Here is a 16,102-nt window from a genome sequence, read left to right as displayed (position 1 = left end):
CTAGAAATAAATATGGGTGGCCCAGCCGAAACCGGTTTGGCTCAGTGGAAAGAGCGTCGGCCTGCGGACTGAAGGGTCCCGGGTTCGATTCCGGTCAAGGGCATGTACCTTGGTTGCGGGCACATCTCCAGTGGGAGGTGTGCAGGAGGCAGCTGATCGATGTTTCTCTCTCATCGATGTTTCTAGCTCTCTATCCCTCTCCCTTCCTCTCTGTAAAATATCAAGAAAATATTTTAAAAAAAAAGTTTAAAAAAAAAAAAATATGGGTGGCCCAGCCGGTGGCTCAGTGGTTGAGCCTCAACCTATGAACCAGGAGGTCAGGGCAAATGCAGGGGTTGTAGGCTCCATCCCCAGTGTGGGGGGGGGGTGTAGGGGGCAGCTGATTAATGATTCTCTCTCATCATGGATGTTTTTTTTTTCTCTCTCTCTCCCTCTCCTTTCCTCTCTGAAATCAATAAAAATATATTTTAAAAAGTAAATATGGGTGAACATTTCTGCAATCTTGGCACCCGGAAGGGCTTCCTAAGAATAACGTGAAAGCAAGAATCCATAAAAGAAAAGTTAGGTAAGTTCAACTATATAAGAACAAAATCTCTGGGCCCTGACTGGGTAGCTCAGTTGGTGAGAGCATCGTCCCAATACCCCAAGGTTTCGGGTTCTATATCCAGTCAGGACATATACAAGGAGCAATCAATGAATGCATGAATAAGTGGAACAACAAATCTCTCCCTCTCCCTCTCCCCCTCCCCCTCCCCTCCCCTCCCCCTCCCCCTCTCCCTCTCCCTCCCTCTCTCCCTCTCTCCCTCTCTCTCTCCCTTCCTCTTTCTCTAAAATCAATATTAAAAATGGATAAATAACTACATGAAAACAAAATCTCTATAGGATAAAATAAGAAGAAAATTAACCAAGTTAAAAGATATCAAACTTGTAAAAAATTTCAACCTTTGTAACAAAAGGCTTACTTTCCCTAACATACCAAGACCTTTAAAAATTACATAAAAGGACCAACAACCCAATAGACAAATGAGCACACAAAATAAACGGACAGTTCAAAAATAAATACAGCCGAAACCGGTTTGGCTCAGTGGATAGAGCGTTGGCCTTCGGACTGAAAGGTCCCAGGTTCGATTCCCGCAAGGGCATGTACCTTGGTTGCGGGCACATCCCCAGTGGGGGGTGTGCAGGAGGCAGCTGATCGATGTTTCTCTCTCATCGATGTTGCTAGCTCTCTATCCCTCTCCCTTCCTCTCTGTAAAATATCAATAAAATATAATAAATAAATAAATAAATACAGCACAAACGGCCTTCTGGCCTGGCAGTCCCACTTCTGGGCATGTATCTGGGAATGAAATCACGGTCTCAAAGAGCTACCTGCACCCCGTGTTCACTGAAGCATTCTTCACCACAGCCAAGATATGGAAACAACCTAAGTGCCCATCTACGGGTGAATGAATAAAGAAAATATTGTCCTGTGTAAAACAATGACATATTATTCAGCCACAAGAACGAAGAAAATCCTGCCATTTGTGACATCACGGATGAACCTAAGTGAAACATGTCAGAGAAAGATAAATATATGACCTTCACTTACGTAGAACTTAAGAAAGCCAAACTCTTAGAAACAGAATAGAATGGTAGTTGCCAGGGGCTGGGAATTGGGGGAATGGGGAGATGTTGGTCAAGGGGTACACGCGTCCAATTATAAGAGGAATAAGTTCAGGGGACCTAACGGAAGATGGTGACTAGATCTCACAGTACTGTGTTATATACTTGAAAGTCACAAAGAGAGTAGATTTTAAATATTCTCTGCGCACACACACACACACAAAGGCGATGCTGTGAGGTGTTAACCTATGCTCTTGGGGTCATCATTTTGTAGTAGATATGTGTTTCCAACTACCACATGTACACCTTAAACCTACATGGTGTTGTAGGTTCAATAAAGCTGGAAAAATAAAAGAACTGACATAAAAATAATAGTGGTCCCAAGTGTAAAGGGAATGGATGGAAGAGAGGCAATAAGTAAACAAGTAATAGAAGATACTGTCCCCCATAAAAGAACCCCCCCCCTTTTTTTCAAATTTAAAGGCTTCATTGGGTTGGTTCCAGGCAGGTTTTTTAAAAATATGTTTTTGTTGATTTTATTTTTTAAATATATTCTTATTGATTTTAGAGAGAGAAGGGAAGGGAGAGAGATAGAAACATCAATCCACTGCCTTCTGCACTCCCCTTACTGGGGATTGAACCCATAACTCAGGCATGTACCCTGACCCGGAATCAAATTGGTGACCTCCTGGTCCATGGGTCTGTGCTCAACCATTGAGCCACACCAGCCAGGCAAATTTTTTTTTTAATTTAAAAAAATATATTTTTATTGATTTCAGAGAGGAAGGGAGAGCTAGAAACAGCAGTGATGAGAGAGAATCACTGCTTGGCTGCCTCCTGCACTCCCCACATGGAGATCGAGCCCGCAACCTTAGGCAGGGAATCAAACCAGGAATCCAACAGCGACCACCTGGTTCATAGGTTGACGCTCAACCACTGAGCCTCTCTGGTCGGGCCTCCACATCTCTTAATCTCATATTTTCTTTTAAATTTAATGTTTATTTATTTATTTAAGTTTTGTTTTTATATATTTATTTTTAAAAAAATATTTTTATTGATTTCAGAGAGGAAGGGAGAGGGAGATAGAAACATCAATGATGAGAGAGAATCACCAATCGGCTGCCTCCTGCACGCCCCCCACTGGGGACCAAGCCCACAACCCTGGCATGTGCCCTTGACCGGAATCGAACCCGGGACCCTTCGGTCCGCAGACTGACACCCCATCCACCGAGCCAAACCAGCTAGGGCTTATATGTTTATTTTTGATAGTTTCTGGGGGCAAGGTGCTATTATTAACCAAACACCTCATATATTAGTCTCAATTTGTGTTTTTCAGACTACACAGCCCATGTAAATTTAAACCAAATCCCATGTGAGAGATGGTTTGGGGTTACAAATTCTCAAAAATAGACAGCACTTCCCTCCTTTCAGGACCTATTTAACTCAATTTCAGAGGACATAGCCCTCCAACTTTCTTTTTTTTAAAAAAATATATTTTTATTGATTTTTTACAGAGAGGAAAGAAGAGGGATAGTCAGAAACATCGATGAGAGAGAAACATCGATCAGCTGCCTCCTGCACACCCCCCACTGGGGATGTGCCCGCAACCAAGTCACATGCCCCCGACCGGAATCGAACCTGGGACCTCTCAGTCCGCAGGCCAACGCTCTATCCACTGAGCCAAATGGTTTTGGCATCCCTCCAACTTCCTATGTGTGGGGGTTTCCTTTTCTTTCAAGGACCCAAGGCTCTATCTGTTGTTGTTGTTAATCCTCACCGGAGGATATTTTTCCATTGATTTTTATTTATTTTTTTAAAATATATTTTATTGATTTTTTACAGAGAGGAAGGGAGAGGGATAGAGAGCTAGAAACATCGATGAGAGAGAAACATCGATCAGCTGCCTCCTGCACACCCCCCACTGGGGATGTGCCCGAAACCAAGGTACATGCCCTTGACTGGAATCAAACCTGGGACCCCTCAGTCCGCAGGCCGACGCTCTATCCACTGAGCCAAACCGGTTAGGGCTCCATTGATTTTTAGACAGAGGAGGAGGAGGAGAGGGAGAGACACAGAGAGAGAAACACCAGGGTCGGGGATCGAGACTGCAAGCCTTCAGTCAAGTCGATGTTCTATCCACTGAGCCCAGTCGGCTAGGGCGCGAGGCTCTGTCTTCACCTGGCTTTTTCTTTTCTTTTCTCTTCTTTTCTTTTCTTTTCTCTTCTTTTCCCCAAACTCCCTAAGTTACCAGAGAGTGGCAATTGCCACAAAGCAGTTACTAGCTTTAACATTTGCTGGCCTATCTGAATTCAAGCTTAGGCTTCCTTTTTGGCCTCTTAAAGCTTTCTCTTAATTTCTTTTAAGCTCTTCTCTGCACTTAGAGAGGATTGTTAAAATGTATTTTATTTGTATTTTCAGAGTCCTACATCGGGGTGCGTTTGTTTGCCTTGTTTTATTGTCACATTGCCCTCCTGCGGGCTTTTTCCAGTGGCCTCTGCCCTGCCCACCATTCCTGCCTGGTACCTGCAGGCCCCGGGCCACCTGAATGAACATACAGGATGTTGCCCTACCCGGGTTGGCTCAGTGGATAGAGCGTCGGCCTGCGGACTGAAGGGTCCCGGGTTCGATTCCGGTCAAGGGCATGTACCTTGGTTGCGGGCACATCCCCAGTGGGGGGTGGGCAGGAGGCAGCTGATTGATGTTTCTCTCTCATCGATGTTTCTAACTCTCTATCCCTCTCCCTTCCTCTCTGTAAAAAATCAATAAAACATATTTAAAAAAAATACAGAATGTTGTGTGAAGTTTTAAGCCTTCGGTAGACTTGGCAAAGTAATCAACTATCCCAAGTATTTAAGCGATATGTGAGGAGGTCACCAAGTAGCATGCTTTGCCATGATCAGGGAATTCTCCATTTTTTAAGCAAACTGTCCCAGTTTTCTCACAGGAAGCACCGGGCAGAGGGGATCTGGGGTTCTAGCATTCGAATTGAACAGAGTCCAGGGAAGGCAAGACTGGGAGTTGGACACTTTATTTTTTTATGACAAAAGTACATTGTCACGGAACTGACTTTGCCACCACCACTTCTGCCCCAGTTTCATAGGGACCAGGGCTTACACAGACCAACCTCAGGAGGAGGTAGCCTAGGAGAGGCAGTGCCAGCAGTCAACAGCCAAATACTGGAAGTCAAAGAGCACCAGTCTGATGAGCGAAAGTGTGGGAGATTCAAGGAATGACTATGTTCATCTCCATCAGCCAGAAAAACAAGAGACTTTGGATCCAGTTACATTAGCAATTCCTACATTTACCTCTTTTTTAAAAATATATATATATATATATTTCTTTATTGATTTCAGAGAGAAAGGGAGAGAGAGAGAAACATCAATGATGAGAATCATTGATCAGCTGCCTCCAGCGCGTCCCCTACTGGGGACTGAGCCCGCAACCCAGGCATGTGCCCTTGGCTGGAATGCCAACGCTCTATCCACTGAGCCAAACCAGCCAGGGCTACATTTACCTCTTTTAATGTCAATTTGCCGGCCAGGGAGTTCCACTTTGAAAAACCTGTGATGCGTCCTGGCTGGTCAGTGGTTAGAGCGTCAGCCTGGGGACCAAAGGGTCTCGGGTTCGATTTCTGGTCAAGGGCACGTCCCTCAATTGCAGGTTCCCCGGCCCTGGTAGGGGCGTGTGTGTCTGTGTGAGGCAACCAATTGAAATGCCTCATGTAGCTGTTTCTCTCCCTCCCTCTCCCCCTCCCCCTCTCCCTGCCACTCTCTCTGGAAATCAATGGGGGCGGGGCGGGGGGGGGAATCCTCGGGTGAGGATGGAAAAAAACAACAGCAAACAGTGACATTATGCCAAATGAGCCAAGTCTTTATTTCCAGGAGGAATTACTCACATGGCGGAAAGTTTGTCTCCCTGGTTATCTATTTTTATTCATCTTCTTGAGGCTTGGCCCCACGTGAAGCCGAGGACGGGTGTTCTGTTTCTCCTCCTTAATGTCATGTTTAAAGAAATTGGTGTCCCTGTGGCGCATCGTGGAGGCTGGTGAAATCCTGTTCAGGAGGATGTACAAGAAGTAGGCGGGGATGGGAAAGATGGCGAAGACAGTGAGCAGTGCGAGCAAGACCTTCCCCCATGGTGGGTAATTTTGGAGCACTTCGTTTGACTGCGGAGAAAAGGGAGGAAGGTGGAGAATGCCCGGGTTATCTGAAGTCAGAGGCAAAAGATGGGGGTAGGAGGTGAACCAAGGCAAGAGCCCGGATAACTGAATCCCCAGGGAATAAGATGACTGGGTCCCAGAGGCAAGAGTGGGTTGGAAAGTCTGTCCCCACTCCCTAGGGGGGGGGGGGTCTGGGGTCTGGGGTCTGCGGAGGGAGGCTCACAATGCTTGAGTTCCAGGCCATGTAAGTGATCGGCCTCATGTATAGATGAATCAGGATGATCACAAACAGGACCAGCAGCACGAAGGGAGACACAAAGCACCATAGCCAGCGATACATGGGGGAGATGGGGCGGCCCAGTATGATAATCAGGTCTGCAAGGAACCTGGGAGGAAGCGTCATAGGCTTTAGAAGGGCCCTTCAGGCCTCACCCAGCTTTGGGGGCGGCGTCAGTCCAAACCCAGCCTCAGAAAGACCCCTTCACATTTCTTAGACCTTTCTGTTCATCTCCAAACCAGTCTTCTTACCTCTAATCCACCCCTTTTCAGGCTCATTTCTGTCCCAGCCCCAGAATTTAAAACAATAAATTCACCTTCAGGATGAAGCCAAATTCCTAAATGTAGTTTCTTTTTATAAAATTAATATATTTTTATTAATGTCAGAGAGAGGAAGAGAGAGGGAGAGAGAGATAGAAACATCAATGATAAGGGAGAATCATGGATCGACTGCCTCCTGCACGCCCCCACTGGGGTTTGAGCTGGCAACCCAGGCATGTGCCCTTGACCAGAATCGAACCCAGGACCTTTCCGTCTGCAGGCTGATGCTCTATCCACTGAACCAAACCAGCTAGGGCCCTAAATGCAGTTTTTTTAAGCCCATGTACCCCGCTATCTTTAGTACACCTTCTTAAGCGCATTACATATGCAAGTCAGGGTCCTTCTGTCTAGAATGCTCATCTCTTTCCCTTGATAAACTCCCCTCCACCTCTCCGGATTCCGTTTAGGCGTCCCCTCATTGCCTGACTCTTCCGTCCTTGATTGCTAACCTCCTCCCTGTGTTTCTCCAGCGCCCTTCGCTGCCTCTGCCAGAGCCTTACCACCTGCCCAAGGATCTGCTTCTATGCCTTCCTCTTTGGACTCTGAGAGCAGAAGCTAACTGTAATTTATCCCAGTATCCGCAGGACTCCCTACGAGACCTGCTTGGAACGTGGGAGGCCCTAAGAAATATTCGAGCAGGAGTGAGTGTGTGGGCGAGTGGGTGTGATGCCGAGAGCCGCTGTCCCCTGGAAATGCTGCCACCTTTGGATGGCACGGTGCTTCTCCAAGGTCAGTGTGCATCGGAATCCCTTAGCGCAGTGGTCGGCAAACTCATTAGTCCACAGAGCCAAATATCAACAGTATGACGATTGAAATTTCTTTGGAGAGCCTAATTTTTTAAACTTAAACTTCGTCTAACGCCACTTCTTCAAAATAGACTCGCCCAGGCCGTGGTATTTTGTGGAAGAGCCACACTCAAGGGGCCAAAGAGCCCCATGTGGCTCGCGAGCCGCAGTTTGCCGACCACGGCCTTAGGGTTTCTGTTCCTATGCAGCTACAGGTCTGAAGTGGAGCCTGAGGGCCTGCATTTCTAAGGAGCTTCCAGGCGAGGCCAAGGCTGCTGCTCCTTAGAGCACACTTGGAGAAGCAAGGGTTTCAGATGTTCAGACTACCCTGGTTGAAAGTAGGGCTCGGGCCCTAACCGGTTTGGCTCAGTGATAGAGCGTCAGCCTGCGGACTGAAAGGTCCCAGGTTCGATTCTGGTCAAGGGCATGTACCTTGGTTGCGGGCACATCCCCAGTGGGGAGGGTGCAGGAGGCAGCTGATCGATGTTTCTCTCTCATCGATGTTTCTAACTCTCTATCCCTCTCCCTTCCTCTCTGTAAAAAATCAATAAAATATATTTTAAAAAAAAAAGAAAGTAGGGCTCGGGGTCCCCTAGGACTTGCTACAGACTTTTCACCACTTTGCCATTTTACATCTGTTTTCTCCCCAAACCAGCCCACGTCTGTCTCCTTCCCACCCTCCTGGGAGCTGTCCATAGCCCTGGGATCAGAGCGGAGGCGCGCATGCTCCCTGAGGGTGCATGGAAGCAGGGCCTGGGCGTGGGACATCACCTCCGGGCCCCGTAGATCCAGGCCATGGACACGTTCTCCAAGATGAGAATGAAGAAGAGGGGCAGGGACGCCCAGTAGTCATCCAGCAGGTTCACGTAGTAGCTGCCCGAGGGCTGCACGAAGAAGAAGCTGCCCAGGAACATGGACATGCAGACACCCACTGGGGGAAGAAAACCAGACTCGGATCAAGGTCAGAATTCAAGCTGGGCTGTGTGAGTCCTGGTGGGGTTAAGCTAAACGGTGGCCATCGGGGAGAGTGGGGTCAGCGGTCAGAGCACCTGTGAGCAGCGTTGTGTGTCTCCTAAGGAAAGAGAAGGTGTCCTGGAGAGGGGTGATGATGCCCTGCAGGATCCCTTGCATGGTGCTCAGCCCCGTGGTCACCAGAAACACGAAGATGATGATGGCCCAGAAGGTGGATCCAGAAAACACAGCGACGATTTCAGTAAATGCCACAAAGGCCACGCCTGGCCCCTCCATAACCTGTGAAAGGAAGTGGGGGTGGATCAGAGGGCCTGTAGAGTTCTAACGTCGCTCCTGTCCCCTCCACCAGGAAGTCATCTGTAGCACTGTTAGTGACATTATAATGAGGACTTCCTCCTACAACAGCTGTTGGTCTAGACAGCCTTGGGCAAACTATGGCCCGCGGGCCGGATCCGGCTGTTCTATCCAGTTCTCTTGCTCTCCCCTCTGCTCCTTTACTTTGAATTTGTATTAGTTCACACAAACACTCCATCCGGCCCTCCGGTCCAGTTTAAGAACCCATTGTGGCCCTCGAGTCAAAAAGATTGCCCACCCCTGGCTAGCATCTCTCTGGCGTTGCGCTCAACAGGCTTATATGAGCTCTGGTGCTCGGTGCTACGGAGCCTACCGTTTCCATATCACAGCCTTGCTTGGTTGTCCAGGATGCCGCTCAGAATTGCCTCCCTGGATTCTACAGACACCCAAGGAGAGCTGGAGTTTCCAGTGCGCTGGGGGATGTGAGGGGAACTCTAGGAAACCCCCCCACCCCGCACCTTACCTACCTCCTTTAATTGCTCAGATAAGTCACAGTTGGACAAGTAGGGCAGGGCCACGATTTTGGCTCGTTCAGGGAGGTTGCCAAACCACCTGGGGTAGGTGTAGCTCATATGCTGATACAGACTCTCTGGGAGCCGGAGCTCAGGAGGCAGCACCCCGGCAGTGACCAGATTCATCACTCTCTCCGCATTCCTGGGGGCAGGAGTGGAATCATATGAAATCATCTGGGCCTTAGGATAACGTCTCTCTTATGTTCTAGAGGAGAAGGGAAGTCACTAGCTTGGTCTCTGATCTGCGGTTTTCCTGACGGCAGGGATGATAGTCTGATTCAGCACTGGCTATGTTTCCAGAACTCAACACAGGGGTTGGTAGATGGGAGATGCTTCGTAAAGAAATGTCTGATACGCATTTTTGAAATGAATGCCACAGGAGATGAAAATAGGGAATAGGCAGGGAACGTTATGTAATACTTTCCACAATAAAGAATTATTTTTTAAAAAAGAAAATAGGGCCCTAGCTGGTTTGGCTCAGTGGATAGAGCGTCGGCCTGCGGACTGAAGGGTCCCAGGTTCGATTCCGGTCAGGGGCATGTACCTGAGTTGCAGGCTTGATCCCCATTAGGGGACGTGCAGGAGGCAGCCAATCAATGATTCTTTCTCATCATTGATGTTTCTATCTCTCTTTCCCTCTCCCTTTCTCTCTGAAATCAATAAAGATATATTTAAAAAAAGAAAAGAAAAGAAAAGAAAAGAAAATAGGGCCCTAGCTGGTTTGGCTCAGTGGATAGAGCGTCGGCCTGCGGACTGAAGGGTCCCAGGTTCGATTCCAGCCAAGGGCACACGCCTGAGTTGTGGGCTTGATCCCCAGTAGGGGGTGTGCAGGAGGCAGCTGATCAATGATTCCCTCTCATCTTTGATGTTTCTCTCTCTCTCTCCCTCTCCCTTCCTCTCTGAAACCAATAAAATATATTAAAAAAAAAAAAGAAAATAGGAAATAGGCTATGGGGGTTGTGCTGTGGGTTTTTTGTTTTTGTTTTGTCTGCTGGCTCAGATGAAGGTATCCCCTAAGTTTTCCATGGCGGTCTCCAGTTAAGAATGGGGCAAACACACCTTTGAAAACATCCAAGTTTGGGGTTTTCTTCGTTTAGAAAGGCAGCTCGTAAAGAGATAGACTCAAATGTTTCTAAAGTTTAGGATGCTCAAATTTGAGGGACCCATGTTGACCGAGCCAACATCCCTGAGGGATGGGGGCCTAGACTAGCGTTCTAAGACTTGGGTCTTTGTAATGCTGTCCATATGAAATAGTGGGCTCACTTCAGGTAACATTTTTCACTGTTCTCTGTGGCCAAGTAGCCCATTGTGGCAAATACAAACAGCGTGGCCGTCACTGAGATAACCAGGTTGAGAAGAGCCACAGCAGAGGCATCCATGATGCAGTTGTTGGACCGAGGGATGTATGAACTGATTGCAGTGAAGCTCCCAAAGCCAGAGCCCATGGACAGAAAGAGATGGTTCCCTGTCCGGCGCCACACATCCACCGAGTACAGGGCTGGCACCTGAGGAGGAGAAGTGCCTTGAAAGGGGATCTAGGAGGGCCTCCACCAGACTACACAGTCCCTGATACCCGCCCTGGGAGAAGAGGATTAACGGGTGGGGGACACCTCACCTGGGCAGCCAACAAACTCTTGATCCCAAAGTCTGCTCCTTTCAGCATGAGACTCCGGATAAGGACACAGATAAAGATGATGTAGGGAAGGAGTACGGAGACATACAGCATCTGGGTAGGAAGTATGATTCTTCAAAGAAAGTTCAGCCAAGGCAAAAGTTGGGAGAGTAGGATCAAAACTATTGGGAATCAGAGGTCAGATGAGGAGAAATGAGAAGTTGGAGTGGCTGGTCAGTGGCTAGAACATCAGCCCGCAGACCGAAGGGTCATAGGCTAGATTCCCAGTCAAGGGCACGTACCTTGATTACAGGTTCAATCCTGGCCCTGGTCGGGGCAGGAGCGGGAGGCAACTAATCAATGTGTCTCTCTCACATTGATGTTTCTCTCTTTCTGTCTCTCCTCTCTCTCCCTCCCCTTCCACTCTCTTAAAAGTCATTGGAAAAAATACCCTATAAAAAAAGCTGTGGGACATTTACACAATGGAATACTATGCAGCTGTAAAAAAGAGGGATCTCTTACCCTTTGAGACAGCATGGATGGACCTAGAGACTATTATGCTAAGAGAAATAAGCCAATCTGAGGAAGACAATATCACATGATCTCACTTATTTATAGAATCAAAGAACAAAATAACACCCAAATCATGGAGGATGGGACAGACTGACATACCTCAATGTGGGGGTGGGAGGACAAAAAAGATAAACCAAATAACTTATATACTTATATGCATAGCCCATGGACACAGGCAATAAATAGGGTAGTGAAGACCTGGGGGGAGGTAGAGGCTGGGCAAAGGGGGGTAGTGGTAGGGAAATGGGAGACATCTGTAATACTATCAACAATAAAAAATATGTATTTAAAAAATGATGTTCTTTTATTAATATACTAGAGGCTCAGTGCACAAAATTCATGCACGGAGGGGGGGGCGGTCCCCTCAGCCCGGCCTGTACCCTCTCCAATCCGGGACCCCTTGGGGGATGTTCAACTGCTAGTTTAGACCCGATCCCTGCGTTGGACATCCTTCTAGCAATCCAAGACCACTGGCTCCTAACTGCTCACCTGCCTGCCTGCCTGATTGCCATAACCACTCTGCCTGCCTGCCTGATCGCCCCTAACTGCCTCTGCCTGCTGGCCTGGTCACCCCTAACCACCTCTGCCTTGGCCCCCGCCACCGTGGCTTTGTCCGGAAGGACGTCCAGATGGATGTCTGGAAGATGTCCGGTCTAATTAGCATATTAGCCTTTTATTAGTATAGACATCTCTAGGCAAGAACATTTTAAATAAAAATTCAGGTTAAAAAATATATCCTCACTCCTCGGGAGAGAATTTTTTAAAAAGCCCAGCTGAGCCCTAGCTGGTTTGGCTCAATGGATAGAGTGTCAGCCTGTGGACTGAAGGGTCCCAGGTTCGATTCTGGCCAAGGGCACATGCCTGTGTTGCGGGCTTGATCCCCAGTGGGGGGTATGCAGAAGGCAGCCGATCAGTGATTCTCTCTCATCATTGATGTTTCTCTCTCTCTCTCATCCTCTCTCTTCCCCTCTGAAATCAATAAGAATATATTTTTTAAAAAGAAGTTGGGGACCTTCAGGCATCAGGTTTGGAGAATAATAGGGGTCTCAGGTAGAAAGGAGTCCATCAGATGAGTAAGTTAGAAGGTAACTCACCTTCCCAGTGGACTTGAGCCCTTTGATCATAGAGATGCAGATAATTAACCAGGTCACAAGTAGAGAGACACAGAGATGCATGACTGGGAGCCCACCCAACTCAATTTCATCTGTGGTCTTCAGCACATGCCGGTACCAGAAGTATGTGGTGGATGTTGTCCGTGAACACTCAGGATCTGAGGTGAACTGGCCATGGAGGAAACTGCAAACCCAGGTACCTCCCCTTCTTTTCCTCCACCCCCTCCTTCCCATCCCATTCCATCATCCATCTGCTTGTCCATCTATCTCAGTGATCTTCTTCTTCCTTCATCCCCCTTTCCTTTTCTCAGCCCTCCCACTTGCCCTTTCCTCCCCTCCCTTCTCACCAAAAGTACTGGAGTTCCTCAGTAACGGGCACAATGCCCACGGCAGTGGAGACTGGAAAGACTGAACCAAATAGTAGAGACTCCAAGCCATGAGCACACTATAGTACAAGCCCACGATGAAGCACACCTAGGGACCATGAAGAATTCTGGAGGCAGGGGAAGAAAGGTAGGCCAGCAGAAGGGAGGGAATTTGACAGAGGATTGGGGAACTGAAGGGACTTGACCCATTGAAATGAAATCATGGGACCCATTCCAGGACAAGGGTTGGGATAGGGTTCGGTGTAAAGGGTAAGCCTGGGCAGCCCAGGGCTCCTCACCATGAAGCTGCTATACCCCACACCACCAAACCAGGGGCTCATGTTCTTCCACACACCAATGCTGCCCTGATGCATCCTCTGACCAACTGCTATCTCCATCACGAGGAGAGGAACTCCGACCAAAACCAGCATAAAGATGTAGATGATGATAAAACTCCCTGTGCAGGGGATTCAGGAGGGCCTCTGAGGACCATCTGGTTTTTTAGCCCCTGGACTTTTTTGAGAGTCCAGGAAAACACATTCCATATCAGTGACCTCCCTCAGGGCCAAGGGCATCAGGCTTCAACTATTTCCACATCCCTTACAGTCCCAGGTGCCCAGTCCCTTATCCCCCAGTTCCAAGAAGACCCAGATACCTAGTTTCTACTCCGACTCCTGACCCAGACCTCCACCCCCACCTTATGAACCCAAGTATTCAGATATCCTGTTCTCAACCTCCCAAGGTTCTGTGTATTCACATACTTGGCTCTTGCCCCATTCAGGACCCCAAATCCTCATCCCCTCCGTATCTCAGAGACCCCAGAGAAGCCAGAACAAGCCTCTGGCTCCTTGACCCTTCATGGGTTCAAGATTCCTCCTCCCCAGGCTTACCACCTCCGTTGTGAAGACACAGATAAGGGAAGCGCCAGATGGTGCTCAGCCCCACAGAGTAGCCCACCTGGGCCATGAGGTACTCAACCTTATTGGCCCAGGATGGTCGGTCAAGGAGGGGTTCATCCTTTGGCTCATCTTTGTCTATGGCCTCCAGTGTTTTCTCAATATCTTCATCAAACCAATCCACACTCGGTTCCTCCCCATTCATTTCCTCAGTAGGCAACACCGTGGCGTTTTCGATTGGGGGAGCTGAGGTAGTAGCAATCTCAGCCTTGGAACTGGAAGATCTGGCAATCACGGGTTTGAAATCGGGAGATATAGACATCTGGGATGTCTCATCCTGGGGCTCCGTGTTTTTGATAACACTCGTCATTCTGAGTAGGCTCTAGTTCCTGCTTCTGCAAGGATGGGGCCTCCTTCCTTCTTGACCTTAAGGACATCAAGAACTTTAAAATTTTGCTGTATGAGTAAAGGAAAGACAAGACTAATCTTACAAAAACCCCGAGGCTTGCCTGGCTGGCGTGGCTTAGTGGTTGAGCGTCGACCTATGAACCAAGAGGTCATGGTTCAATTCCCGGTCAGGACATATGCTCGGGTTGCGGGCTTGATCCCCAGTGTGGGGTGTGCAGGAGGCAGCCGATCAATGATTCTCTCTCATCACTGATGTTTCTGTCCCTCTCTGAAGTCAATAAAAAATATATATATTTTTAAGAAGGGATTACAAAAGAGGACTATGAACAATTATACACCATAAAACATGGACAATCTAAATAAAATGGAAAACTCATAGAAACAGAAAATTTACCAAGACTAAATCACAAAGAAATAGCAAATCTGACTCAACATACTAGGCAGGAGACTAAATCAGTAATTTAAAAAATCTCTGTGCCCCCCCAAAAAAAATCTCCCAACAAAGAAAAGCCCTGGACCTAATGGCTTCACTGAATACCAAACAGTTAAAGACTAATATCCATCTTCCTCAAACTTTTATCAAAAATTAAGGAGGAGGAAACACTTTCTAACTCATTTTATAAGGCCAGCATTACCCTGATAGAAAAGCCAAAGACACTGTAAGAAAACTACAGACCAATCTCCCTGATAAATATAGATGCAAAAACCCTAAACAAAATACTGGCAAACTAAATTCAGCAGCATATTAAAAGGATAATACACCATGACAACATGGGATTTATTCCTGAAACACAGGATGATTCAACACATGAAAATTTATCAATGTAATATACTATCTATATACACTGAGTGGCCAGATTATTATGATCTCTGAACACATAATAATCTGGACACTCAGTGTATATTCTATATAATAAAAGGCTAATATGCAAATTGTTCCCTCGACCAGGAGTTCAACCAGCAGGCAGGCCGGCCAACCGCCCATGTCCCCTCCCCCTGGCCAGGCTGGATGGACCCCACCCATGCATGAATTCATGCACCGGGCCTCATACACACACACACACACACACACACACACACACACACACACACACACACACTTTGGTTTCAGCCCAATCCCCGCAGGTCAGGCTGAGGGACCCCACCTGCCGGAGGGACCCTGCTCACTCCGCAGACGCCCTTCCAGCCTTGGCACCACCCCAGGTGCAGCCAGCTGGGGAAGGACTATGGGAGCTTGGCTCCAGGGCGTGTCCAGCCCTTCTCACCCAGTCCCACCCCACCAGCCACCTCCTAATTAATTTCCTTTCAATGTGCACGAATCTGTGCACCGGTCCTTTAGTGTTAACAGAATGAAGGATTAAAATCATCTAAATAGATACATAAAGAGGATTTGACAAAATCCAACATGCTCTCATGATAAACACATTCAAAAAGTATGAATCAAAGGAAACTACCTCAACATAATAAAAGCCATATATGAAAACCCACAGCAGTTTTATTTTTTAAAAATATATTTTTATTGATTTCAGAGAAGAAGGGGGAGAGAGAGAGAGAGAGGGATAGAAACATCAATGATAAGAGAGAATCACTGATCGGTTGCCTCCTGCAAGTCCAACGCTGGGGATCAAGCCCGCAACCTGGGTATGTGCACTGACCGGGAATCGAACCATGACATTCTGGTTCATAGGTCGATGCTCAACCACTGAGCCACACTGGCTGGGAAACTCACAGCAGTTTTTAAAGAAAGAAAAGAAAACCCACAGCAAACATTTTAGTCAATGGTGAAATACTGGAGGCTTTTCCTTCTACGAACAGGAACAAGGCAAGGAGGCCTGCGTTCACCACTGCATTTCATTATAGAACTGGAAATTCTGGTCAGAGCAATTAAGCAAAAAGAAGAAATAAATGGCATCCAAATTGTAAAGAAGAAAGTAAAATTATCTCTGTTCTTAGATTATAAGATTCTATATGTAGAAAACCCTAAAGACTCTATCCCCCCCCCCCAAAAAAAAACACCTGTTATAACTATTAAATGAATTCAGCAAAGTAGCAAGATGCAAAGTTGACACACAAAAATAAACTGCATTTCTATATACTAGCAACAAATGATCTGAAAAATTCCCTTTATAATAGCATCAATAGCCAGTGTGGT

At 47.4% G+C, this 16,102-nt stretch overlaps 1 protein-coding gene across 1 annotated transcript in view; it reads right to left on the bottom strand.

Moving 5' to 3' along the window:
* Positions 1–5,524: 5,524 nt before the first annotated feature.
* Positions 5,525–16,102, bottom strand: part of SLC6A16 (solute carrier family 6 member 16) — a gene marked incomplete at both ends in the record, with an annotated part of 29,036 nt that continues 18,458 nt past the window's right edge. The window contains 9 exons of the mRNA XM_080644109.1: positions 5,525–5,770; positions 5,988–6,150; positions 7,918–8,077; positions 8,196–8,397; positions 8,940–9,126; positions 10,248–10,489; positions 10,600–10,710; positions 12,946–13,103; positions 13,537–13,817. Coding sequence (XP_080500235.1) covers positions 5,525–5,770; positions 5,988–6,150; positions 7,918–8,077; positions 8,196–8,397; positions 8,940–9,126; positions 10,248–10,489; positions 10,600–10,710; positions 12,946–13,103; positions 13,537–13,817 — 1,750 coding nt within the window. The remainder of the gene's footprint in view (positions 5,771–5,987; positions 6,151–7,917; positions 8,078–8,195; positions 8,398–8,939; positions 9,127–10,247; positions 10,490–10,599; positions 10,711–12,945; positions 13,104–13,536; positions 13,818–16,102) is intronic.

Source organism: Plecotus auritus (assembly GCF_963455305.1).
Source record: "Plecotus auritus genome assembly, chromosome: 10".
NCBI lineage: Eukaryota > Metazoa > Chordata > Mammalia > Chiroptera > Vespertilionidae > Plecotus > Plecotus auritus.
Note: the sequence above shows the minus strand (reverse complement) of the source record. Positions and strands in the feature narration are given on the sequence as shown.